This window comes from Pseudophryne corroboree, chromosome 9, assembly GCF_028390025.1.
Source record: "Pseudophryne corroboree isolate aPseCor3 chromosome 9, aPseCor3.hap2, whole genome shotgun sequence".
Lineage (NCBI taxonomy): Eukaryota > Metazoa > Chordata > Amphibia > Anura > Myobatrachidae > Pseudophryne > Pseudophryne corroboree.
Genome location: NC_086452.1, coordinates 108,668,017 through 108,695,474, shown reverse-complemented (window position 1 = coordinate 108,695,474; position 27,458 = coordinate 108,668,017). Strand labels below are relative to the sequence as shown.

General features: G+C 44.7%; 1 protein-coding gene across 3 annotated transcripts in view; it reads right to left on the bottom strand.

Moving 5' to 3' along the window:
* Positions 1-27,458, bottom strand: part of RASAL2 (RAS protein activator like 2) — a 544,136-nt gene that overhangs the window by 492,479 nt on the left and 24,199 nt on the right. Inside the window, exon 1 of one of the 3 annotated variants that reach the window (XM_063939722.1) lies at positions 6,785-7,370. The exons of 1 other annotated variant lie outside the window; for it this stretch is intronic. In XM_063939722.1, coding sequence (XP_063795792.1) covers positions 6,785-6,971 — 187 coding nt within the window. In that variant the 5' untranslated portion in view covers positions 6,972-7,370. Of the gene's footprint in view, positions 1-6,784; positions 7,371-27,458 lie in introns of those variants that run through there. One more of the 3 variants, XM_063939721.1, reaches the window with a different exon arrangement.

Below are 27,458 nucleotides of genomic sequence, written 5' to 3'. Positions count from 1 at the left end.
TAGGTAACTGAATGCATGGACACGAGTAGTGCATTGTGTAAGGGAATGGGGGCAAGAGATGAACCAGATAAACGCTGAGGAGAAAAGGAAAGAGAGCAGTGCATGGGAGGAAGAAAAGGGCTGGTAACTGAATACAAGGGGGACTAGTCTAGCAGGAACGTATCTTTAAAGTGTGCAGAGTGTGGTGGGCAACACAAGTCACTGTGTCTATGGGCCCCAGTGTTCTCACCAGTATTCCCCAAAGCAGGGCTGCACCAGGAGGAAGCTCATGGAGCAGGGAGGGGGGGGGGGGGGACACAGAGGAGAGTGCAGTCGGATGCAGGAGGACCTAACCCCATCACAGGGGGCAAGCAGCAGCCCAACATGTACCCTCCCCCTCTCCCACCCAGCATCCAACCCACTGCTCTACGGGCTCTGGGCAGGAGAGTAGGAGGCTGTTAGCGTTCAGTGCCTGCTCTGCCTCCAGTGCAAAGTGGGCCAGGGCTGAGATGGAGGGGGCGGCTGGGATCCACCTTAATGCTAGGGAAGTCCCACTCAATGAGCACCCCCATTGCCAATGGTGCCCCTCACTTGCCTAGCCGGGCCAGCTCCAGACGGTGTAAGAAAAATGGCAAACAAAACTACCAATCAAAAAGGCCCAACACTAGGCCAACACACACCCACTGAATTTACTCATTGCAGCCAACGCAATAGCGCCATATTTCTTAAGAAATCACCAGAAAAATGGAGCAACTTTCCAGGTTTTGCACATGGACCCCCCCCCCCCCCCATTTCAATAAAACACCCCATGTGTCTAGAGCAAGGTCGGCCTTTCCAAAATCTCATTCATAGATAGAGCTAAAAGTTTTTCACATATACCTAAAGCTATGTTTTGTGGTAAATATATGTGCCTTTCAGTGCATAACTAGCAGCTTTTAGCACTGCAGAGGGAACAAATATGTTGAAAACAAAAAGAGCGGGCATTTACGTTGAAAAATGTTTGTTTCTCAAAACGAATAAGAATGAGATTCCCTTCATATAGATATTAGGAAGTAACACAAACTGTTCACTCAGCCAATTTAAACACAAAATTGATAAGGATGGGATCTGTCAGCTGACAGCTCAGATAAGACCACTGAGCAGGACGGAAGCAAAAAGGATCAGCCCTATACTTTGTCCATACCATCCAAGCTGCTTCAATGAATACACTTTTAGGGTTATAATGTCTAATTGACTATGAATCCAAATAGAAAGAGATAATCGGGTTGATCTGGCTGGTTGGAATGAAAATTTGGTAATGGATGAGAGCAAATGACAATCAAACATTTGCTCCAAAACACGGGAAAAACTTGTTCATATAAATTGGTTAAAGCCGTGATTTAACCAATTTGTCCGTTTTCCAGAGTTTAGGAGCAAATGGTCGATTGTCATTTGCTCTCATCCATTACCAGATTTTTATTCCAACCAGCCAGATCTGGCAGATGATCTGCCAGATAATTATATAGTGTATGCCAACTTTAGTTACATTTACAGCATTGAAATTGTGTTATCAGTGCAATAACCTTCAAAGTAAAAATCAGAGCACATAGGAATCAATGAATTACAAAATGAGCAACAGCTGTTATGAGATTAATCTCTTAAAAAGTGCTCAATCAATGGTCGCCTCACCCTAACTGTGTCCTAATATTCATCTACTTTACAAGGTCATGCCTAGGGCAAAGAGGAGAAAGGGCTACATTACAGACTGACCTCGGCAAGACAGTTACAAAAGGTAACTAACACTTGCAACAGAATAGCTGGAGCTAATGAGGCACTTGTCATATGCGAGGTCACCACCTTGTATAGGAAGGTACAGAGTCCATAGGAGAGCTAGGAAGTATTGAGACGTTATTAGACATTGTACAAGAGTAACTAGCACTATAAGGCCTCATACACACTGGTACTTTACATGCATGTGTGTAACTGTGGGGGTTGGGTTTGTGTGACCAGCGGTCTGCCAACGACGGGATCCCGGCATTTAGATGGCCGGTGGGAGGGGGGGTGCGAGCATAACAAAGACCCTTGCGGGCTCATCTGTGGCTCTAAAATTGCCATACCCATGGACTCTTTTGATTGCATTGCATTTTTCAGAATGATACTGTCAAAGTCAGAAAAATATCCCTATGCACACTACCATATTTGCACCTCACACAGGTCCGTGCTGCGCATGCGTGCGCTCTCCCGTACGTGCGCATACTCACAGTCGCGGGCACCCGCAGGCACACGGTATGCGTATTTACGGTAGAGTTTATGTGATCGTAGCGTGCGACTCAATCGTTACATATTTTCACTATATAATGTATTTTTTAGATCATGGTCCCTTTGATAGATTCTGAAAGTTTGGTTAATATAGAATGTTTATGAACAGAGAAATCCCTCTTTGTTTGATACGAAGGGTCAGACAGGAGTAATACAGTGGTGTTTAGTACCCATCGGAAGAGTATTTAATTAGCAATATTCCGGTGTTGGTTTGAAGCAGATTAATCGCTCGTGCGAATAGTTATGGACATAAGAAGTTTATGAACATTTACTGTATTTGCACTTACTTATCCATGCGGCGGGAAACCCAGTTTCCCTCCCACCTGAGCTGTTGGAAATAGTCACAGCCCACCTGTATGAATCAACCTATGACCTTTTGTTATAATGCGAGGAGGAATTCCTGTGTCCAATGAACAATGAGATTGTAGGGACCATTGAATTGTATTGTGTGTGGGGCATAAATAGACAGGCCGATCACATCCAGCTCTCACTCTTCAACGGTTATCATTGCTGAAAATCGGGAGCTGGATGTCCAGAGGCGCATGCGATCGTTTCCTTTGTGCGTAAGTTTTTCTCCGCAACTATATTGATCTTCTTGTTATTATGGGCCAATTTCTCTCTCTCTCTTCTCCTCTTTCTCTCTTATTTTCCCTTAAATAGTAATTGTATTGTATTTCCTGTGTAGTTATCTGGTTAGGTAGTCTATGTTATATTGTAGTGTATGATTTGTATTTGTATTAATTCTTTTGCAAGTATATCATTCATAATATATATATTAGGCGTTGGACCCTGAGCACGGTATCTGTGTATTTCTTATAGTGTTAAGTATTCTCAGAGCGTCGGTGACGCTAGAACAGCTTTAAAGGTAATAAGGTTATACTGTGCTGCATTTACACTCTATCATTACACTAAGGTTTTACTGCACAATACACTGTTTATGGTTTAGATACAAAGGTTTAACATTGTGAGCGTCAGCGCCACTGGTGATCTCCTCGTGGTCCCGAGCGTCCGCTACGCTATAGCGAATCATTACGTTAGTCAGCAGCCAATAGCGTGCCTGCCTGTGATCTCTTGGCCGTGAGCGAACGTGACGCTTGAGCGTCTCGACTACGGCTAAGCGATTGTTACGCAACGTGCGTACCCTTACGGTACTTCATACGTAGATAGCGTACAGTGTTCTTAGACCTCATAAAGGGTATTATATAAGATAAATATTTAGCTTTATCAATACAAATTACAATACTAGCAACACCGCAAACAAAATCGCATTTAGATTGCAAATGTATTTTTGCATCTTTATTATCACTTTAGAATTGGAAAAAGAACACCAGCAATGTGCAGTTAATTACATGGTGAAAGCTCCTATTTATGCCAGAATTTACTTACAAATACCCTAGTATCCAATGTCAACTTTTTTTTTGCAATAGCGTTTAATCAATAAGTATATTTGTAATAAATAAGATATGCATACGTGCCAATTTCATCAGGACAGTTTCTAATGTGGTGTGTGTGTATGGCGGTAGGGGGGGGTGTCTGGTTAGCAGATCAGGCGGTGCATAGATGCCGTGCGCCTGCACACAATGTTTTTTCACAGGAGAGAAGAACTGGGGGCATAACCAGCGCGGGGCACGCACCCAGTGTGACGGAGATGGGAAACATGTTTCGCAGGTCCAGGATTTCCTGCAAAGCCACAACCCAAGATTCCAGGTGAACTCCTTCGGGTAGCCAAAGAACGTTGGGAAGTATGACCTTTATTATTGTTTCCGCAAGGTTCTCTCAGCGCCCTGCCCTTTTCCAGAGCGCCATGTGAGAAGTACGCCAGTATAATAGTCACAGCAATTTGGGGGGGCAGACATCTACCTGAACATTTCCCTCTAGCTTTAGGCTAACCATGCAGATACAGCTTACACTGAATCATTAAAGAGGTCTGGTAGCACTCACATCATTGCACACCAATGTGATGGCCCTATGCGCAGCTTCTTTGAACATCAAGAACAGAAAATAATTGTACTGGGATTAAATTTTGTTGTTATTGAATATAAATCTTAAATTTAATAATGAGGCATGCCATTGTGAAAAATGAATAAACACAAAAGGTTAAAATAACATGAAGTGGGTCATTGTACACGTATGTCAATGTAAAATGCATGATGACAACACAAGACCAGTTTTAGCGATGTAACGTGTCATATCTAAAATATTGCCCTTCAAATTTTAAAATGTGCTCCCTGGCAGTGATTAGCACCCAGCCTAAAAGATCCTACAGCGAACTCTAACTTTCTGAATGGGGATAGAAGACCATCTCACAACTTTGCAGTGGGTTCCAGACGTTTCTAGTTACACAACTGGATGTAGATTTTATATTGAGTCACTAAATTAAATAAGCAGCAATCAGGTTCGGGAATAAAAAAACATAACACATCATCATCAAACAACGCTATATATACACTATTTCGAGCATTAAACGCTACTGTATGTAAAAGAAAAGAAAACAAGTTATTCCTGACAGTGAAAAGTAACCAATAGCTAATCTGTACTTCAATGACACTTCACATTCACTGTTTTACCAGAAACAACTTTGCAATGGCAATCCTGGTCCTAGATGCCTGACGAGAGAATTTTATGACCTTGTCAAGGTCTCTGCAACATTACGTTTTAAGGATTATATATTTCCCTTTTAACTGTCAGTCAACTATGTCCTTTGTTTTTGTGTCTAGTGATAGATGCGTGGAGGAAGCGCGTGCTGTGATCAGAGTTTAGGGTAGCCAAGAAAACAAATCAAATTATATTTCTAATATTACTTGTGGTTAATAAATTAGAAAAATGCTCAATGCATGTGCATTCAAAATGTCCTTTGTGCAGCAGCCAAAACGGAAATCAAATCTATTTTTCTGCCCATATATGACGAGGTCTGCACTCAATTAATATTTCAGAGCAATGTTCTAAATAAATCTGATGATATAACAATTAAGCTTGAAAACTGGGGGGGTCTATTGCAACATATTCAACAAGAAAATGACTGTGCCTCAATATACCGCTAGCTAAACATGACACAACTGCTGTTACCGGAAAAATAGCAAGTGGTAAGCAAGAAGGGCATTCTAAAGTGGTATAGAGAGGAAGCACTACAATGATGATGGTTATGACGATTGATCTGTTGGATTGCTGCTACTTTACAGTAGAATCCTGCAGCATTTTAAAACACAAGTCATTCTCATGTAAGAAGTTCAAGGCGGTGATTAAAAAAAAAAAAAAAAAATCCATGCAGGTGTGTAATATCAGATTAGTCACAGGAGTGACATCACCTGTGTGCTGTATTCCCAGCGTGGAATAAAAACACTAGGGGCATATTATCCATGTGTCAATGTATAGCAGCCACAAAACAATGGACCATGCAAAATTAGTGAATAGCACAAAGCTGAAGCGGAGTTGCCTGCACTACACAAAATAAAGGGCACAAAGCATATATGCCAGATTTCTCTATATACACATTAAAAAAACTAAATTGTGCCACACTGCAAATTATAAAGCAGCTGTATATTGAACGAGCAACAATGCTTTGATGTGACCGTATGACTGAAGATTAGAATACACTGTATGAAACGTTATACTTCATATTGATCACACTGTAGAGAACTCAAGGATGATACCCTACAAATAGCAGATAATGCACAGGGTACTATTACCAGGATTCTTTCCACTGACAGGTATCGCTTTTCGGAATACATACTTTACCATGGAAAAATGAGCTAAGCGTCATAGAAAATCAATTTTGAAATACATCATAAAAAACATCAGGATGACAAACTCACTACTGATTTAAGATATTATATTCCATTATATTACGTGACGTCAATTGTAATTAAACCAACGAAGCTGCTCCAAAAATCGTACACTGCAATGACTAGCTATTGATATGTGACGGCTACTGATCACGTCCCGCAGGGATAATGGCTATATAAACTGCCTAATAGTGACCAGCACTACTAACATGGCACAGTCAGCCTTACAGGAGACAGATGGGTTCTGCAATTAAGATGTATGAAGTCGTAGCACGCTCTGCTCCCAGGTCACCCCACTAGCAGCACTGAATAATGACAGCAGTAATAGCTGTCAGAAATCAGCTCCTCTGTGCTGCTCACTCCATCCCGCACCGCTTGCAAGCGCTTCTGCTTTTACTGGAGATGTAATAGAGTTGTTCTGTAGCAGCTCCCAGTGCTGTGCCATTCCCCATCCCATGGGTCATGAGTATGAGGATTGCAATGTAAGATAGATAGATAGATAGATAGATAGATAGATAGATAGATAGATAGATAGATAGATAGTTTTTACACATTTGGACTTTCCCATGAATTGTATTATCTTCCAGGTCTAGGCAGCCTGTGCCTCTCCAGCCGCTGTGGAACTACAAGTATCAGAATAACCAGAGGCTGGAGAGCCACAGGTTGCCCCCGTTCAGCCTGATGTAACAGTAGGGTGGGTGTGTGTGACCCCCGGCTCCGCTTACCGTACACCCGCACCCAGCCCTGCTGCTGGCACACCGACTCCATCAGGATCCGCTCCAGAATCCCGCCGGCTCCCGCTGTTCCTCCGCAGGGAGAGTCCAAGTCATCGGGGAGGGAGTCCCGGTCCGGGAAGCTGTGAAAGCCGCTGTGTAAGGAGTCTCCTCCGGGAGATAGATCCATCATCAGCATGGCAGCAGCGGGCCGGCCCGATCTCAGCAGCTCTCCCCGGTGTCTCTGCTGCGGGAGGTGTCACTGCCCGGCCAGGGCTGGCATGGGGCACACCGGGCTGCTTGGGGATCACACGCCGCTCACTGTAACGGAGTCCTCGTTGTCACGGTAACCGTGCTCCGGCGGCGACGACAGTGTCTCTCCCGGCAGCGGTTCCCAGCCTGAGCCGCGGCTGCTGCATCAGCGACAGCGGCATCCCCGGGACTCAGTCAGCGCCGGGCGTCCGCCTATCCGCGGAAGGGGGCGGGGTCGCAGTCTGGGAGCGCGTGGAACAATCGGGATGCGGGAGCACCTATCTCATCGATTTGGAATCGGGATCGCGTCCTGGAGACGCCACCTGGCGGCCACTTTCGGTCAGGGCGCCTCTCTGTGAGGACAAGCTGCGGTTACTGTGTGTGAGCTGGGCTGTTGCAGAGTGATGGCAGTAACGACGCTGCTGCTGCTGCTGCTGCTGCTGCTGAGTATTTTCTGGCAAATTGTTCAGGGATTATGGGAGGATGGATGCTGTTTTCTCATTTCTTTTTGTATTGAAATGTAGAACTTTAAGGTGGCCGTACATTAAGCCAAGGTATCGCATGCAGCCTCGCATGCGATACCTCAGCAACTCCCGGCGGCTATATTGCATACGATACATCGTATATGGGCCCTCATTCCGAGTTGATCGGTCGCAAGGCGAATTTAGCAGAGTTACACACGCTAAGCCGCCGCCTACTGGGAGTGTATCTTAGCATCTTAAAATTGCGACCGATGTATTCGCAATATTGCGATCACAAACTACTTAGCAGTTTCTGAGTAGCTCCAGACTTACTCTGCCTGTGCGATCAGTTCAGTGCTTGTCGTTCCTGGTTTGACGTCACAAACACACCCAGCGTTCGCCCAGGCACTCCCACCGTTTCTCCGGCCACTCCTGCGTTTTTTCCGGAAACGGTAGCGTTTTCAGCCACACGCCCATAAAACGCCGTGTTTCCGCCCAGTAACACCCATTTCCTGTCAATCACATTACGTTCGCCGGAGCGATGAGAAAGCCGTGAGTAAAAATACTTTCTTCATAGCAAAGATACTTGGCGCAGTCGCAGTGCGAATATTGCGCATGCGCACTAAGCGGAATTTCACTGCGATGCGATGAAAAATACCGAGCGAACGACTCGGAATGAGGGCCATGGTCATTTTGCATGCAATCCCATTCACGGCTCCTGGATACAGTGTATCCATGATGCAGCAGTGACAATCTCAGGATCTGATCTGATGCACACGGAACCGCACATCGGATCGGAAGTAAATTATAAATGATTTGACACTTTTCTCACGATTTATCCGCCCGATGGGTCAAAATCAGGGCCGGACTGGGACTAAAAATAGGCCCTGGCATTTTTGAAGCACACAGGCCCACCTCTGTGACTCCTCCCCTTACTATTCCTGACTCCTCCTACTTCCTAGTCTATGTGCTCTTACAAATATAATTAATATTATAACACATACAAGTGTACATCATTCTATATTAAAAAAACATACAGAACCAGTGGTTGAAGTGGAAATTCTGAAGTGGGGGAATGGAAAAGTGAAGGATGTAACTAAGCACGCGCGCTCCGGAAAAGGGGGTGTGGACACTCAAAAGGGGGCGTGTCCTTCAATGTAGTTTACCACACCATATACCCCTTATACACATTATGCACCACAATAGTAGGACCCCTTATACAGAGCCGGCCCTAACCAATATGATGCCCTAGGCAAGATTTTGGCTGGTGCCCCCTAGCACCACTGCTGGTTCCGCCTCTGACTTCTTTCCCAGCACCATCACCCCTCCTCCATAGCAGTTCTTATTTTGGTGTTTGTACCCCTTATATTTTAAATAGGAACAGTTCACACATTTGGCACACAGCCCAAAAAGGGGGGTGTTTTTGCTGGCAAAGGGCATGGCCACACAATAGTAACCCCAATTCCAATTGCGCCACACAGTACTGCACTTTATTCACATTTGATCATGCGATACTTTCCATAATTCATATTACATCCCACAGTATTATCACTTTACCTTATAAACGTTACTCCTCACAGTAGAGCCCCTTATTCACATTACATCACAATGAATTGCTCCTTATTCACATTACTCCACACCCTATTGCTTTTTATTCATATTAGACGACACAGTAGTGCCCTTTCTAAACGCAACGCCACATAGTGAGCACCTTAAGCACATAATGCCACACAGTAATGTCCCTAACACATACGAGACACATTATTATTGTCCTTATAAACATAATGTGCCTTACACATTATGACAACCTTTATTAATGCCCTTTTACACATAATGTCCCTTACACATATGCCGCACATTATTAATGCCCTTATACACATAATGACACACATAGTGCCTCCTACACATTTGCTGCACATTATTAGTGCCCCTATACACAAAATGACACATACAGTAGTACCCTGTTACACATATGCCGCACATTATTAATGCCCTTATACACATAATGACACACATATTGCCCCTTACACATATGTTGAACATTATTAGTGCATTTTTACATGACACACATAATACTCCTTACACATATTCTGAACACTACTGCACAACCAACCCACTCACATGCACACAGCACTCACACTGCCACTAACACTGTGACCTCTGCCTCTGCTTGGATACAGATGTGTCCTCATAAATCTTGCCTCAATGCTAACGTCCGGCACATTTTTTTTTTTTTTTTTGTATAATCTGTTTTTTTTTAAACGAATACAGACTTATAACAGCTTGTAAACATATCTGAACATCAATCATCAGCAAAATAAAGTGGCAAATTAAGCATATACAGATTAATAGCCAAGTATTCAATATAGTTATAGTCTATCTTAACATTTTAAACTGAGAAGTATGATAAAGCATAGGCATATAACAAGAAAAAGAAAACAACAGAGAGGTGAGGTGACTGAACCGAGTATGTTGAAAAAAGGAGAGTAAAATATGTGTAATGAATTGGGGATTAAGCATATTGGTACGGGGCTTTTGACAAACTGAACCAAGGAGTGTCTCTCGCCGCCCGCTTCACTTCGCGGAGGAAATGTAAGACTTATACGACTCAGATGTCTTGTATTCTATCCAAGGCCACCACATAGCAGTAAATTCCGAACGTCTGTCTGCAGCGCTCAATAATACATCTTCCATGTTCATATAATAGTCTAGTCTGGAGAACCAGGTATATCTTGTAGGAGGACTGACAGATTTCCACATTGTGGGGATTACTGCCCGTGCGGCATTGCCAAGGTGTCGTAGTAAAGATGTCTTGTAAGTAGAGATTGGGGTAGTGGAGTGGTTTAGTAGCCAAAAGGCCGGGTCAGATGGGACAGAAGTATGTAGAATATCACCGGAAATAGAAATTACATCATCCCAGAAACTTTTAATAAGGGGGCAGGTCCACCAGATGTGTAGTAGAGAGCCTAGATCCCTATGACATCTCCAGCAGGTAGGTGAGACGGATGGGGAAATAACGTGTAAGAGAGTGGGGTGTCTGTACCATCTCATCAGGATCTTGTATTGCGTTTCTCTGACCTGTATACAAATGGAGCTCTTGTGAGCTTTAAGAAAGACAGAGTCCCATTCCCTGTCTGAGAGTGAGATGTTCAAATCCCTCTCCCATTTTTGGGTGAAAAGGGGAGGGGTCGGGGAGTCAGACGTACTTAGGAGCTTGTATAGGGAAGACACTGTATGTAGGGGATTCATGGGGGCCACACAAATTTTTTCAAACGCGGTCAGCTCCCTTGATGCCTGACGGTACATATTATCTGTGTGTAGAAAGTGTCGGACCTGCAGGAACTTCCAGAAGTCCGTTTGTGGAATCTCCCATTTCTCTCGTATCTCCGAGAACTGTTTAACCCCAGACGGGTGAACTAGCTGACCCATTCTAAAGAGTCCCTCCAATGCCCAGTTTTGATAATACCCCAATGAGAGGCCAGGTGGGAAAGTCTGATTGCTCAGAAAGGAGGTGAGGGGGCCAAAAATAGAGGAGATGCAGGATCTACGCCGTATCCCCTTCCAAAAAGAAAGTGTAGGAGAAATAGTCGGGTGGGGGTGTAGTAGTTTGGGCAAGGTCGGGAGCCAAGGGAAGATTTCTGGGAACAGTTGTAAGCATAGACCTTCTAAGACCACCCATTGTTTAATCTCCCGGCTCCTGGTCCAATCTAAGACTCTGTTTAAGAGGATTGCTTGGTAATAAATTTTAATATCTGGGAGCATGAACCCACCTTTTTGAGGTGGTCGAGTCAGGATGGATCTACTAATCCTAGGTCTCTTACGACGCCAAATAAATTGCTGGATCAAAGATCTCACAGTCCGGAACCAGGAGTCGGGGATCTGAATTGGCAAGGTCTGAAGGAGATAGAGCAGTTTGGGTGACGTGTTCATTTTTACAACGTTGATTCTACCAAGCCAAGAGAGATTGTGGTATTGCCATCTGCAATAATCGTTTCTAATGGCCTGGAGAATAGGGTGGAAGTTCAAGGGCAATAGACGTGAGGAGTCGCTTGACAGCTGAACTCCCAGGTATGTGATGTGGGAGTCCCTCCATTGAAAGGGGAATGTGGCTTTCAGACCAGTCAAGACCGAGTGGGGGGTTGAGATATGAAGGGCATAGGATTTAGATGTGTTGATTTTAAAACCTGATAATGAGCTGAAGATGTCCAATTCACTCATCAGGTTAGGAAGTGAGAGCGCTGGGTCTGTGACCGTCGTCAGTAGGTCGTCTGCAAATAGAGCAAGTTTGTAGTCTATATCACCTATTTTTAGCCCCTTGATCTTGTCATTTGCTCTAATAGCCCTGGCCAGGGCTTCAATACAAAGAACAAAAATCAGGGGAGACAAGGGGCAGCCTTGAAAGCCTTTTCGGCGTCTGTAGACAGCAACACAGTGGATGTCTTGCTGCTAGATGCCAGATGGATGAGATTTAGGAGTTTAGTCGTATTATCTTTAGCTTCACGGCCGGGGACGAAGCCCACCTGGTCGTTATGGACGAGCGACGGGAGAAATTCGTTCAATCTAAGAGCCATTAATTTCGCAAAGAATTTGAGATCTAGGTTAAGCAGGGAGATTGGCCTGTAACTGGAGCATACTGAGGGGTCCTTTCCTTGTTTAGGGATCACCGTAATGTGGGCCTCAAGTGATTGTCTGGTGAAGTGAGTTTCAGCGGAGATGGAGTTAAAGGCCCGCAGTAATTTGGGAGCGAGAACCTCCTTAAATATCTTATAATAGGTGGCCGTGAAGCCATCTGGGCCCGGACTTTTACGTAGGGGAGCAGTAGAGATAACATGTTCCACCTCAGTCAGAGTGAAAGGTGCTTCTAGGGATTCCCGGTCAGAATTTGACAGCTGAGGGAATGCCACATCAGCTAAATATTTCCTGGATCTCAACATATTTGAAAGAGGGTCGTGGGCCTGGGAAGGGTCACCTAGGTTATATAGAGTATTATAATAATTTTTAAAGCATGCTGCTATCTCCGGAGATTTAAAGCATATGGAACCTGTATTGTTTTTCATTGAAGGAACAAAGGAGGCCAGTCTCTGGGATCTTAGTGCCTGGGCTAGTAGACGACCTGGTTTATTCCCCCACTTATAATATTTGCTATTACATTTACGCAAGGAGGCTTGGGTTTTATTATTAAGGGTTGATCGGAGTTGTGTCCGGGCTGCAGACAGTTCCACCAAATCTGATGGGGTCAGGGAGGACTTGTGGCGAGACTCCAAGGAATTAATTTTATGTAGTAGTGTGGTGACTAAGGCCTGACTGTTCTTTTTCACAAATGAGCCTAGTTGGATCAGTTTACCCCGTATTACACATTTGTGGGCCTCCCAAATCATAATTTCGGATAGTTCCCCTGTATCATTAATGTCAAAATAATCAGATAATGCTTTATCCAGTTCCGATTTGCAATATGTATCGTACAAAAGGGATTCATTAAGACGCCAGGTCCAAGGACCAGGGGTTCGAGAGGGGGCCGATAGGGACAAGAATACTGGGGCATGGTCTGACCATGTAATGGAGCCAATGGAGGCGTCCACTATTAGGGGGAGGTGTTTATGGCTTAAGAACAGATAGTCTAGGCGTGAGTAAATCTGATGTGGGTGCGAGAAAAAAGAGAAGTCTCTGTCAGTGGGATGTGTAACCCGCCAAGAGTCGGCCAATTGAAATTCGTGGAAGACCTTCCTAACCTGTCTATGTTTGTGTTCAGAGAATTTAGGGGCTGATGGGGAGGTGTCGATGGATGGGTCCAAGGACCAGTTTAGGTCGCCTCCCAGAACTACTATACCCAGCATAAGGGCTTCAAGTCGGGGAAGGTGGGACCGAAAAAAGGATAGTTGGCCTTGGTTTGGAGCATAGAGGGCTATGAGGGTATATGTCTGGGAGAATATATTGCATTGGACCACCAGTAATCTCCCTGGAACTAGTTTGTGGACAGAGACGTTAGACACTTGGAGGGCTTTGGAAAAAATTATAGCGACCTCCTTAGATTTACTTTCAGGATTGTTGGAATAAAGAGCAAGGGGGAAACTCCGATTTACCAAGGAAGGCCCACGAGCAGAGATCTTGAAGTGTGTCTCCTGAATCAGAGCCACATCTACTCTGTCAGATCGTAGCGTCCGAAGTAAATGGGACCGTTTCTCGGGGGTGTTAAGCCCTTTTGCATTAATCGAGGTAAATTTAAGTATACCCGGGAGAGACATCACATCGTATTATAACACAAAGAAGCATAGCACTCGGACAGTTCACCAAAGAAAATAAAAAAACAGTAAGGAAAAGAAGATTGGAAAAAAGAGCAAATCACAGAAAATAGGAACATCATAAACATAGAAACATCCGCAATGGGGAAGCAGGTAGGTATGTTAACCAGCATCCCCATGAGGCACAGTGGCCGTATGCGGGACTGGGGTAAGGGAGTCACCCCTACAGGCACTATTTGTAACATAAACATCGTAAGAAAACATTACTGACTAAGTGAGGTTTATAATGATCAATAGTATTAACCGGTGGAAACAGTTAACTAACTTCTAGTAGAGTCACATCGCTGAACTCCAGGACTGAAGAGGAGACCGGGGGGGGGGGACACACAGTAAAACGAGGCTGAAGTGGCACAGGGCCGCATAGAACGTGCCTCACCCGGTACATCACAGTTAGGATGTTCAGTCCTCCCAAAGAAAACAAAATAAATCAATTGGCAGAGTAGTGGGGAGCGGTTTCTTCAGGTAGGGGAGGAATCCTGGCGTGTGGGAAGTGGTTTTGAGGGTTTCTTTTGAGAGCTACCGACAACTTGCCATGGCGCTCCATTCCCTGCAGGTTGTGGTGGGTGTAGATCCGGGAGGATGAAGTCCCAATCTGGGACCTTCAGGGGTGGGAGACCGAGACCGGAGCAGAAGGTGGGGAGGTCGGATGGAGTATGGAGAGTGTACATCTTGCCGGAAGATGATACTTGTAGGCTGAAAGGGAAACCCCATCTGTATTTCAGCTGTCGCTTGCGGAGTTCTTCCGTAAGGGGGCGAAGGATCTTCCTTTGTTGCAGGGTATGCCAGGAGAGATCCTGAAAGATGGAGATAGGGTCGCCGTTGAAGTCCAAGTCATCTATATGACGCGCTTTATTCATAATTTCTTCCTTCTGGGAATAATAATGAAGGCGACATATGACGTCTCGAGGTCGATCGGAAGATAGCCCCCTCGGCTTGAGAGCGCGATGGGCTCTATCAAAGGTTATGACGGTAGCTGGGTCATTGCCCAAAATTGTGTTGAAGATTGTCGTCAAGGCATCTACTAAGCCTGTCTGGGGGACCTCCTCTGGAATACCTCTCACCCGGACATTGTTCCTCCTACCTCTGTTATCCAAATCCAATACACGGGTCCGCAGTGATCTGATCTCATCTGACTGGGTTTTAATAACCTCCGTTAAGGACCCCAGAAAGTTATCAGTGGAGTCACGATGTTCTTCCAGCGTGTTCACCCTATCAGAGAGCTGTGAGATATCTTGTTTGATTGATGCCAGCTCTCTTCGCATGGTATCTTGGAGATCCTGCTTAGTGGGGAGTGTTTTCATAAATTGCAGGATATCTTGAAGAGCGGTATCGCTGTGAGTGTGTGAGGTAGATTGCTCCATCATTAACGGAGAGGCTGAGGAGGCAGAATGGCAGGAAGATGGGCTGGAGGGGGAGAGGTTTCCGGAAAGCCTTGCAGGAGTAGGTTGTAGGAATGATCTCATTCCTGGTTGGGTCGCGGTCTCCTTAGGTTGTGCAGCATTACATTTCTTTTTCCCGGATCTGACCATGCTTAGAAGTGAGTAAATGAATACGTGATTGCAAAAGATATCATGAGCATAATTTCAGCGTTGCTTGGTACGTTATGAAGTGCCTACAGCATGGTGACTCCCAATGGAATGGCACTAACACGCCATTAATCGATGACCGCTGTTAAGATATCAGGCACATAGTGGGCATTGGATCCTGCCTCTTCGGTAATGTGGAGGTAGATGTGAGGCACCCGCATCGTCGGCCCCCAGAGGGCGATCCACCTCTCTTGCAAATTCTATCAGGCGACTGCAAGGGAGCTTAAGTAGCACATGTATAACTATGTATATGGGTAGGTCACTAGGGGGAGCTCCAGACCAAGATATAAGCCGCGCGCAGCAGCCGGAACCAGCAGTTACAACACGGCCTCAGATACTTCTTTCCTTCCGGGCGGCTGGCCGTCAGCAGGTGGTGTAATAGGCTGGGAGCTGCACTGTAGTTCTGAGGAGAGCAGGGGCTATGAAAGCTGATTAATGATAAAACCCCGGCACATTTTTTAAATGAAAATGCATCTTATTTGCATTGCTATGTGACTAGGATGCACAAGCAGCTTCTGTTGATTAAAATGATATGCAGCATGCCTATATACTGTGTGAGACTGTGGCTGTATCTGCATATGAAATGCTACACACAGAATATAGGCATGCCGCATATCATTTTAATCAGCAGGAGCTGCTGATGCCCCTAAGCATATCAAATGCCCTAGGCAATTGCCTAGTTTGCCTATGCCTATGGCTGGCTCTGCCCTTATACTATCTAGTACTGGTGCCTCTTTCACATTATACCACACAGTATGAGCCAAAATTCCCATTATAGCACACGGCATGAGCCGGAATTCCCATTATAGCACACGGCATGAGCCGAAATTCCCATTATAGCACACGGAATGAGCCGAAATTCCCATTATAGCACACGGTATTCGCCGAAATTCACATTATAGCACACAGTATGAGCCGAGATTCACATTATAGCACACGGTATAAGCCAAAATTCACATTATAGCACACGGTATAAGCCAAAATTCCCATTATAGCACATGGTATGAGCCGAAATTCACATTATAGCACATGGTATGAGCCGAGATTCACATTATAGCACATGGTATGAGCCGAGATTCACATTATAGCACACAATATGAGCCGAGATTCACATTATAGCACACGGTATGAGCCGAAATTCCCATTATAGCACACAGTATGAGCCGAAATTCCCATTATAGCACACGGTATGAGCCGAAATTCACATTATAGCACACAGTATGAGCCGAGATTCACATTATAGCACACGGTATAAGCCAAAATTCATATTATAGCACACAGTATGAGCCGAAATTCACATTATAGCAGTAGTGACATATTGTGAGAAATTCTAACCTAATATACATTTTTCACTTCATATAGCAGAAATGTGGTTTGCAGATATTAGTACTAATTATGCAATTCCTTAAAAAAAACACAAGTGACATAATCAAACAGCAAAGGGCATCAAAACTAGTGATGTGCACCGGAAATTTTTCGCGTTTTGTGTTTTGGTTTTGGGTTCGGTTCCGCGGCCGTGTTTTGGATTCGGACGCGTTTTGGCAAAACCTCACCGAAAATTTTTCGTCGGATTCGGGTGTGTTTTGGATTCGGGTGTTTTTTTCAAAAAACCCTAAAAAACAGCTTAAATCATAGAATTTGGGGGTCATTTTGATCCCATAGCATTATTAACCTCAATAACCATAATTTCCACTCATTTCCAGTCTATTCTGAACACCTCACACCTCACAATATTATTTTTAGTCCTAAAATTTGCACCAAGGTCGCTGAATGGCTAAGCTAAGCGACACAAGTGGCCGACACAAACACCTGGCCCATCTAGGAGTGGCACTGCAGTGTCAGGCAGGATGGCCCTTAAAAAAAATAGTCCCCAAACAGCACATGATGCAAAGAAAAAAAGAGGCGCACCAAGGTGGCTGTGTGACTAAGCTAAGCGACACAAGTGGCCGACACAAACACCTGGCTCATCTAGGAGTGGCACTGCAGTGTCAATCAAGACAGGATGGCACTTCCAAAAAATTGTCCCCAAACAGCACATGATGCAAAGAAAAAAAGAGGCGCACCAAGGTCGCTGTGTGACTAAGCTAAGCGACACAAGTGGCCGACACAAACACCTGGCCCATCTAGGAGTGGCACTGTAGTGTCAGGCAGGATGGCCCTTCCAAAAAATTGTCCCCAAACAGCACATGATGCAAAGAAAAAAAGAGGCACACCAAGGTCGCTGTGTGACTAAGCTAAGCGACACAAGTGGCTGACACAAACACCTGGCCCATCTAGGAGTGGCACTGCAGTGTCAGGCAGGATGGCACTTCAAAAAAATTGTCCCCAAACAGCACATGATGCAAAGAAAAATGAAAGAAAAAAGAGGTGCAAGATGGAATTGTCCTTGGGCCCTCCCACCCACCCTTATGTTGTATAAACAGGACATGCACACTTTAACGAACCCATCATTTCAGCGACAGGGTCTGCCACACGACTGTGACTGAAATGACTGGTTGGTTTGGGCCCCCACCAAAAAAGAAGCAATCAATCTCTCCTTGCACAAACTGGCTCTACAGAGGCAAGATGTCCACCTCATCATCATCCTCCGATTCCTCACCCCTTTCACTGTGTACATTCCCCTCCTCACAGATTATTAATTCGTCCCCACTGGAATCCACCATCTCAGGTCCCCGTGTACTTTCTGGAGGCAATTGCTGCTGGTGAATGTCTCCACGGAGGAATTGATTATAATTCATTTTGATGAACATCATCTTCTCCACATTTTCTGGAAGTAACCTCGTACGCCGATTGCTGACAAGGTGAGCGGCTGCACTAAACACTCTTTCGGAGTACACACTGGAGGTAGGGCAACTTAGGTAGAATAAAGCCAGTTTGTGCAAGGGCCTCCAAATCGCCTCTTTTTCCTGCCAGTATACGTACGGACTGTCTGACGTTCCTACTTGGATGCGGTCACTCATATAATCCTCCACCATTCTTTCAATGGTGAGAGAATCATATGCAGTGACAGTAGACGACATGTCAGTAATCGTTGGCAGGTCCTTCAGTCCGGACCAGATGTCAGCACTCGCTCCATACTGCCCTGCATCACCACCAGCGGGTGGGCTCGGAATTCTTAGCCTTTTCCTCGCACCCCCAGTTGCGGGAGAATGTGAAGGAGGAGATGTTGACGGGTCACGTTCCGCTTGACTTGACAATTTTTCACCAGCAGGTCTTTGAACCTCTGCAGACTGGTGTCTGCCGGAAAGAGAGATACAACGTAGGTTTTAAATCTAGGATCGAGCACGGTGGCCAAAATGTAGTGCTCTGATTTCAACAGATTGACCACCCATGAATCCTGGTTAAGCGAATTAAGGGCTCCATCCACAAGTCCCACATGCCTAGCGGAATCGCTCAGTTTTAGCTCCTCCTTCAATGCCTCCAGCTTCTTCTGCAAAAGCCTGATGAGGGAAATGACCTGACTCAGGCTGGCAGTGTCTGAACTGACTTCACGTGTGGCAAGTTCAAAGGGTTGCAGAACCTTGCACAACGTTGAAATCATTCTCCACTGCGCTTGAGTCAGGTGCATTCCCCCTCCTTTGCCTATATCGTGGGCAGATGTATAGGCTTGAATGGCCTTTTGCTGCTCCTCCATCCTCTGAAGCATATAGAGCAGGCATTCCCAACCACGGTCCTCAAGGCACACCAACAGTGCAGGTTTTAGTGATATCCAGGCTGCAGCACAGATGGTTAAATCAAAATAACTGACCTACTAATTAAATCACCTGTGCTGAAGCCTGGATATCACTAAAACCTGCACTGTTAGTGTGCCTTGAGGACCGTGGTTGGGAATGCCTGATATAGAGGGTTGAATACCACCTCGTTACCACCTCTTGCTTCAGATGATGGCAGGGCAGGTTCAGGAATGTTTGGTGGTGCTCCAGTCTTCGGCACGCGGTGGCTGAATGCCGAAAGTGGCCCGCAATTCTTCGGGCCACCGACAGCATCTCTTGCACGCCCCTGTCGTTTTTTAAATAATTCTGCACCACCAAATTCAATGTATGTGCAAAACATGGGACGTGCTGGAATTTGCCCAGATGTAATGCACGCACAATATTGCTGGCGTTGTCCGACGTCACAAATCCCCAGGAGAGTCCAATTGGGGTAAGCCATTCTGCGATGATCTTCCTCAGTTGCCGTAACAGGTTGTCAGCTGTGTGCCTATTCTGGAAAGCGGTGATACAAAGCGTAGCCTGCCTAGGAACGAGTTGGCGTTTGCGAGATGCTGCTACTGGTGCCGCCGCTGCTGTTCTTGCTGCTGGAGGAAATACATCTACCCAGTGGGCTGTCACAGTCATATAGTCCTGAGTCTGCCCTGCTCCACTTGTCCACATGTCCGTGGTTAAGTGGACATTGGGTACAACTGCATTTTTTAGGACACTGGTGACTCTTTTTCTGAGGTCTGTGTACATTTTCGGTATCGCCTGCCTAGAGAAATGGAACCTAGATGGTATTTGGTACCGGGGACACAGTACCTCAATCAAGTCTATAGTTGCCTCTGAATTAACGATGGATACCGGAACCACGTTTCTCACCGCCCAGGCTGCCAAGGCCTGAGTTATCTGCTTTGCAGCAGAATGACTGCTGTGATATTTCATCTTCCTCGCAAAGGACTGTTGGACAGTCAATTGCTTACTGGAAGTAGTACAAGTGGTCTTCCGACTTCCCCTCTTGGATGACGATCAACTCCCAGCAGCAACAACAGCAGCGCCAGCAGCAGTAGGCGTTACACTCAAGGATGCATCGGAGGAATCCCAGGCAGGAGAGGACTCATCAGACTTGACAGTGACATGAGCTGCAGGACTATTGGCTTTCCTGGGTAAGGAGGAAATTGACACTGAGGGAGTTGGTGGTGTGGTTTGCAGGAGCTTGGTTACAAGAGGAAGGGATTTAGTGGTCAGTGGACAGCTTCAGCTGTCACCCAAAGTTTTTGAACTTGTCACTGACTTATGATGAATGCGCTGCAGGTGACATATAAGGGAGGATGTTCCGAGGTGGTTAACGTCCTTACCCCTACTTATTACAGCTTGACAAAGGCAACACACGGCTTGACACCTGTTGTCCGCATTTGTGTTGAAATAATTCCACACCGAAGAGCTGATTTTTTTTGTATTTTGACCAGGCATGTCAATGGCCATATTCCTCCCACGGACAACAGGTGTCTCCCCGTGTGCCTGACTTAAGCAAACCACCTCAATTTCCTCCCCAGCGCCAGCAACACCCATATCCTCATCCTGGTGTACTTCAACAGTGACATCTTTAATTTGACTATCAGGAACTGGACTGCGGGTGCTCCTTCCAGCACTTGCAGGGGGCGTGCAAATGGTGGAAGGCGCAAGCTCTTCCCATCCAGTGTTGGGAAGGTCAGGCATCGCAACCGACACAATTGGACTCTCCTTGGGTATTTGTGATTTAGAAGAACGCACAGTTCTTTGCTGTGCTTTTGCCAGCTTAAGTCTTTTTTTTTTCTAGCGAGAGGATGAGTGCTTCCATCCTCATGTGAAGCTGAACCACTAGCCATGAACATAGGCCAGGGCCTCAGCCGTTCCTTGCCACTCCGTGTCGTAAATTGCATATTGGCAAGTTTACGCTTCTCCTCAGACGCTTTTAATTTTGATTTTTGGGTCATTTTACTGAACTTTTGTGTTTTGGATTTTACATGCTCTCTACTATGACATTGGGCATCGGCCTTGGCAGACGACGTTGATGGCATTTCATCGTCTCGGCCATGACTAGTGGCAGCAGCTTCAGCACGAGGTGGAAGTGGATCTTGATCTTTCCCTTTAACCTCCACATTTTTGTTCTCCATTTTTTAATGTGTGGAATTATATGCCAGTATCAATAGCAATGGCCTACTACTATATTTACTGCGCAAAACTAAAATGCACCATAGGTATAGAATGTAGATGGATAGTATACTTAATGGATGACGAGTGACGACACAGAGGTAGGTACAGCAGTGGCCTACCGTACTGCTATAAGTATATATATAATAAACTGGTGGACACTGTCAGCAAACTGCAAAACTGTCTAAAATGCACCACAGGTATAGAATGTAGATGGATAGTATACTTAATGGATGACGAGTGACGACACAGAGGTAGGTACAGCAGTGGCCTACCGAACTGCTATAAGTATATATATAATAAACTGGTGGACACTGTCAGCAAACTGCAAAACTGTCTAAAATGCACCACAGGTATAGAATGTAGATGGATAGTATACTAAATGGATGACGAGTGACGACACAGAGGTAGGTACAGCAGTGGCCTACCGTACTGCTATAAGTATATATATATATATTATAAACTGGTGGACACTGTCAGCAAACTGCAAAACTGTCTAAAATGCACCACAGGTATAGAATGTAGATGGATAGTATACTTAATGGATGACGAGTGACGACAAAGAGGTAGGTACAGCAGTGCCCTACCGTACTGCTATAAGTATATAGATAATAAACTGGTGGACACTGTCAGCAAACTGCAAAACTGTCTAAAATGCACCACAGGTATAGAATGTAGATGAATAGTATACTTAATGGATGACGAGTGACGACACAGAGGTAGGTACAGCAGTGGCCTACCGTACTGCTATATATAGTGTACTGGTGGACACTGTCAGCAAACTGCAAAACTGTCTAAAATGCACCACAGGTATAGAATGTAGATGGATAGTATACTTAATGGATGACGAGTGACGACACAGAGGTAGGTACAGCAGTGGCCTACCGTACTGCTATATATAGTATACTGGTGGACACTGTCAGCAAACTGCAAAACTGTCTAAAATGCACCACAGGTATAGAATGTAGATGGATAGTATACTTAATGGATGACAAGTGACGACACAGAGGTAGGTACAGCAGTGGCCTACCGTACTGCTATAAGTATATATATAATAAACTGGTGGACACTGTCAGCAAACTGCAAAACTGTCTAAAATACACCACAGGTATAGAATGTAGATGGATAGTATACTTAATGGATGACGAGTGACGACACAGAGGTAGGTACAGCAGTGGCCTACCGTACTGCTATATATAGTATACTGGTGGACACTGTCAGCAAACTGCAAAACTGTCTAAAATGCACCGCAGGTATAGAATGTAGATGGATAGTATACTTAATGGATGACGAGTGACGACACAGAGGTAGGTACAGCAGTGGCCTACCGTACTGCTATAAGTATATATATAATAAACTGGTGGACACTGTCAGCAAACTGCAAAACTGTCTAAAATGCACCACAGGTATAGAATGTAGATGGATAGTATACTTAATGGATGACGAGTGACGACACAGAGGTAGGTACAGCAGTGGCCTACCGTACTGCTATAAGTAAATATATAATAAACTGGTGGACACTGTCAGCAAACTGCAAAACAGTCTAAAATGCACCACAGGTATAGAATGTAGATGGATAGTATACTTAATGGATGATGAGTGACGACACAGAGGTAGGTACAGCAGTGGCCTACCGTACTGCTATAAGTATATATATAATAAACTGGTGGACACTGTCAGCAAACTGCAAAACTGTCTAAAATGCACCACAGGTATAGAATGTAGATGGATAGTATACTTAATGGATGACGAGTGACGACACAGAGGTAGGTACAGCAGTGGCCTACCGTACTGATATAAGTATATATATAGTATACTGGTGGACACTGTCAGCAAACTGCAAAACTGTCTAAAATGCACCACAGGTATAGAATGTAGATGGATAGTATACTTAATGGATGACGAGTGACGACACAGAGGTAGGTACAGCAGTGGCCTACCGTACTGCTATATATAGTATACTGGTGGACACTGTCAGCAAACTGCAAAACTGTCTAAAATGCACCGCAGGTATAGAATGTAGATGGATAGTATACTTAATGGATGACGAGTGACGACACAGAGGTAGGTACAGCAGTGGCCTACCGTACTGCTATAAGTATATATATAATAAACTGGTGGACACTGTCAGCAAACTGCAAAACTGTCTAAAATGCACCACAGGTATAGAATGTAGATGGATAGTATACTTAATGGATGACGAGTGACGACACAGAGGTAGGTACAGCAGTGGCCTACCGTACTGCTATAAGTATATATATAATAAACTGGAGGACACTGTCAGCAAACTGCAAAACTGTCTAAAATGCACCACAGGTATAGAATGTAGATGGATAGTATACTTAATGGATGACGAGTGACGACACAGAGGTAGGTACAGCAGTGGCCTACCATACTGCTATAAGTATATATATAATAAACTGGTGGACACTGTCAGCAAACTGCAAAACTGTCTAAAATACACCGCAGGTATAGAATGTAGATGGATAGTATACCTAATGGATGACGAGTGACGACACAGAGGTAGGTACAGCAGTGGCCTACCGTACTGCTATAAGAATATATATAAAAAACTGGTGGACACTGTCAGCAAACTGCAAAACTGTCTAAAATGCATCACAGGTATAGAATGTAGATGGATAGTATACTTAATGGATGACGAGTGACGACACAGAGGTAGGTACAGCAGTGGCCTACCGTACTGCTATAAGTATATATATAATAAACTGGTGGACACTGTCAGCAAACTGCAAAACTATCTAAAATGCACCACAGGTATAGAATGTAGATGAATAGTATACTTAATGGATGACGAGTGACGACACAGAGGTAGGTACAGCAGTGGCCTACCGTACTGCTATATATAGTATACTGGTGGACACTGTCAGCAAACTGCAAAACTGTCTAAAATGCACCACAGGTATAGAATGTAGATGGATAGTATACTTAATGGATGACGAGTGACGACACAGAGGTAGGTACAGCAGTGGCCTACCGTACTGCTATATATAGTATACTGGTGGACACTGTCAGCAAACTGCAAAACTGTCTAAAATGCACCACAGGTATAGAATGTAGATGGATAGTATACTTAATGGATGACAAGTGACGACACAGAGGTAGGTACAGCAGTGGCCTACCGTACTGCTATAAGTATATATATAATAAACTGGTGGACACTGTCAGCAAACTGCAAAACTGTCTAAAATGCACCGCAGGTATAGAATGTAGATGGATAGTATACTTAATGGATGACGAGTGACGACACAGTGGTAGGTACAGCAGTGGCCTACCGTATTGCTATAAGTATATATATAATAAACTGGTGGACACTATCAGCAAACTGCAAAACTGTCTAAAATGCACCACAGGTATAGAATGTAGATGGATAGTATACTTAATGGATGACGAGTGACGACACAGAGGTAGGTACAGCAGTGGCCTACCGTATTGCTATAAGTATATATATAATAAACTGGTGGACACTGTCAGCAAACTGCAAAACTGTCTAAAATGCACCACAGGTATAGAATGTAGATGGATAGTTTACTTAATGGATGACGAGTGACGACACAGAGGTAGGTACAGCAGTGGCCTACCGTACTGCTATAAGTATATATAGAGTATACTGGTGGACACTGTCAGCAAACTGCAAAACTGTCAAAAATGCACCACAGGTGTAGAATGTAGATGGATAGTATACTTAATGGATGACGAGTGACGACACAGAGGTAGGTACAGCAGTGGCCTACCGTACTGCTATATATAGTATACTGGTGGACACTGTCAGCAAACTGCAAAACTGTCTAAAATGCACCGCAGGTATAGAATGTAGATGGATAGTATACTTAATGGATGACGAGTGACGACACAGAGGTAGGTACAGCAGTGGCCTACCGTACTGCTATATATAGTATACTGGTGGACACTGTCAGCAAACTGCAAAACTGTCTAAAATGCACCGCAGGTATAGAATGTAGATGGATAGTATACTTAATGGATGACGAGTGACGACACAGAGGTAGGTACAGCAGTGGCCTACCGTACTGCTATAAGTATATATATAATAAACTGGTGGACACTGTCAGCAAACTGCAAAACTGTCTAAAATGCACCACAGGTAAAGAATGTAGATGGATAGTATACTTAATGGATGACGAGTGATGACACAGAGGTAGGTACAGCAGTGGCCTACTGTACTGCTATAAGTATATATATAGTATACTGGTGGACACTGTCAGCAAACTGCAAAACTGTCTAAAATGCACCACAGGTATAGAATGTAGATGGATAGTATACTTAATGGATGACGAGTGACGACACAGAGGTAGGTACAGCAGTGGCCTACCGTACTGCTATAAGTATATATATAATAAACTGGTGGACACTGTCAGCAAACTGCAAAACTGTCTAAAATGCACCACAGGTATAGAATGTAGATGGATAGTATACTTAATGGATGATGAGTGACGACACAGAGGTAGGTACAGCAGTGACCTACCATACTGCTATAAGTATATATATAGTATACTGGTGGACACTGTCAGCAAACTGCAAAACTGTCTAAAATGCACCACAGGTATAGAATGTAGATGGATAGTATACTTAATGGATGACGAGTGACGACACAGAGGTAGGTACAGCAGTGGCCTACCGTACTGCTATAAGTTTATATATAATAAACTGGTGGACACTGTCAGCAAACTGCAAAACTGTCTAAAATGCACCACAGGTATAGAATGTAGATGGATAGTATACTTAATGGATGACGAGTGACGACACAGAGGTAGGTACAGCAGTGGCCTACCGTACTGCTATAAGTATATATATAGTATACTGGTGGACACTGTCAGCAAACTGCAAAACTGTCTAAAATGCACCACAGGTATAGAATGTAGATGGATAGTATACTTAATGGATGACGAGTGACGACACAGAGGTAGGTACAGCAGTGGCCTACCGTACTGCTATAAGTATATATATATAGTATACTGGTGGACACTGTCAGCAAACTGCAAAACTGTCTAAAATGCACCACAGGTATAGAATGTAGATGGATAGTATACTTAATGGATGATGAGTGACGACACAGAGGTAGGTACAGCAGTGGCCTACCGTACTGCTATAAGTATATATATAGTATACTGGTGGACACTGTCAGCAAACTGCAAAACTGTCTAAAATGCACCACAGGTATAGAATGTAGATGGATAGTATACTTAATGGATGACGAGTGATGACACAGAGGTAGGTACAGCAGTGGCCTACCGTACTGCTATAAGTATATATATATGTGTTGCTATGGGTGATACAGCGCCACTTGTGTGGTATAGGGGTAAATTTACTAAGATTCGTATTTTCCCGTTTCAGGTCAAAGTTCAATCACGAATGACATCGAAAGTGTAAAACTGCAACTTTTTGAATTTGTTACGATGGATTTACTAAGCTGTCGTATTCGGGTTTTTCTTTTCTTCCGATGTCGATGTCATTCGTGTTTTTTTTGTGTTTTTTACGGCAGTGATTAGCAAAACACTGCCGACTTTTTTACAATTAATCTCGGCCGGATCTGTGTGATCCGTGCTGGGGTTCTATTTTTTTTTTTTTTTAATTAAACACTGTAAAATTAAAAAAAAAAAATTGCGTGGGGTCCCCCCTCCTAAGCATAACCAGCCTCGGGCTCTTTGAGCCGATCCTGGTTGCCGAAATATGGGGAAAAAAATGACAGGGGTTCCCCCATATTTAAGCAACCAGCATCGGGCTCTGCGCCTGGTCCTGGTCCCAAAAATACGGGGGACAAAAAGAGTAGGGGTCCCCCGTATTTTTAAAACCAGCACCGGGCTCCACTAGCTGGACAGATAATGCCACAGCCGGGGGTCACTTTTATATAGTGCCCTGCGGCCGTGGCATCAAAAATCCAACTAGTCACCCCTGGCCGGGGTACCCTGGGGGAGTGGGGACCCCTTCAATCAAGGGGTCCCCCCCCCAGCCACCCAAGGGCCAGGGGTGAAGCCCGAGGCTGTCCCCCCCCATCCAATGGGCTGCGGATGGGGAGGCTGATAGCCTTTGTTGTAAAAGAAAAGATATTGTTTTTAGTAGCAGTACTACAAGGCCCAGCAAGCCTCCCCCGCATGCTGGTACTTGGAGAACCACAAGTACCAGCATGCGACGGAAAAACGGGCCCGCTGGTACCTGTAGTACTACTA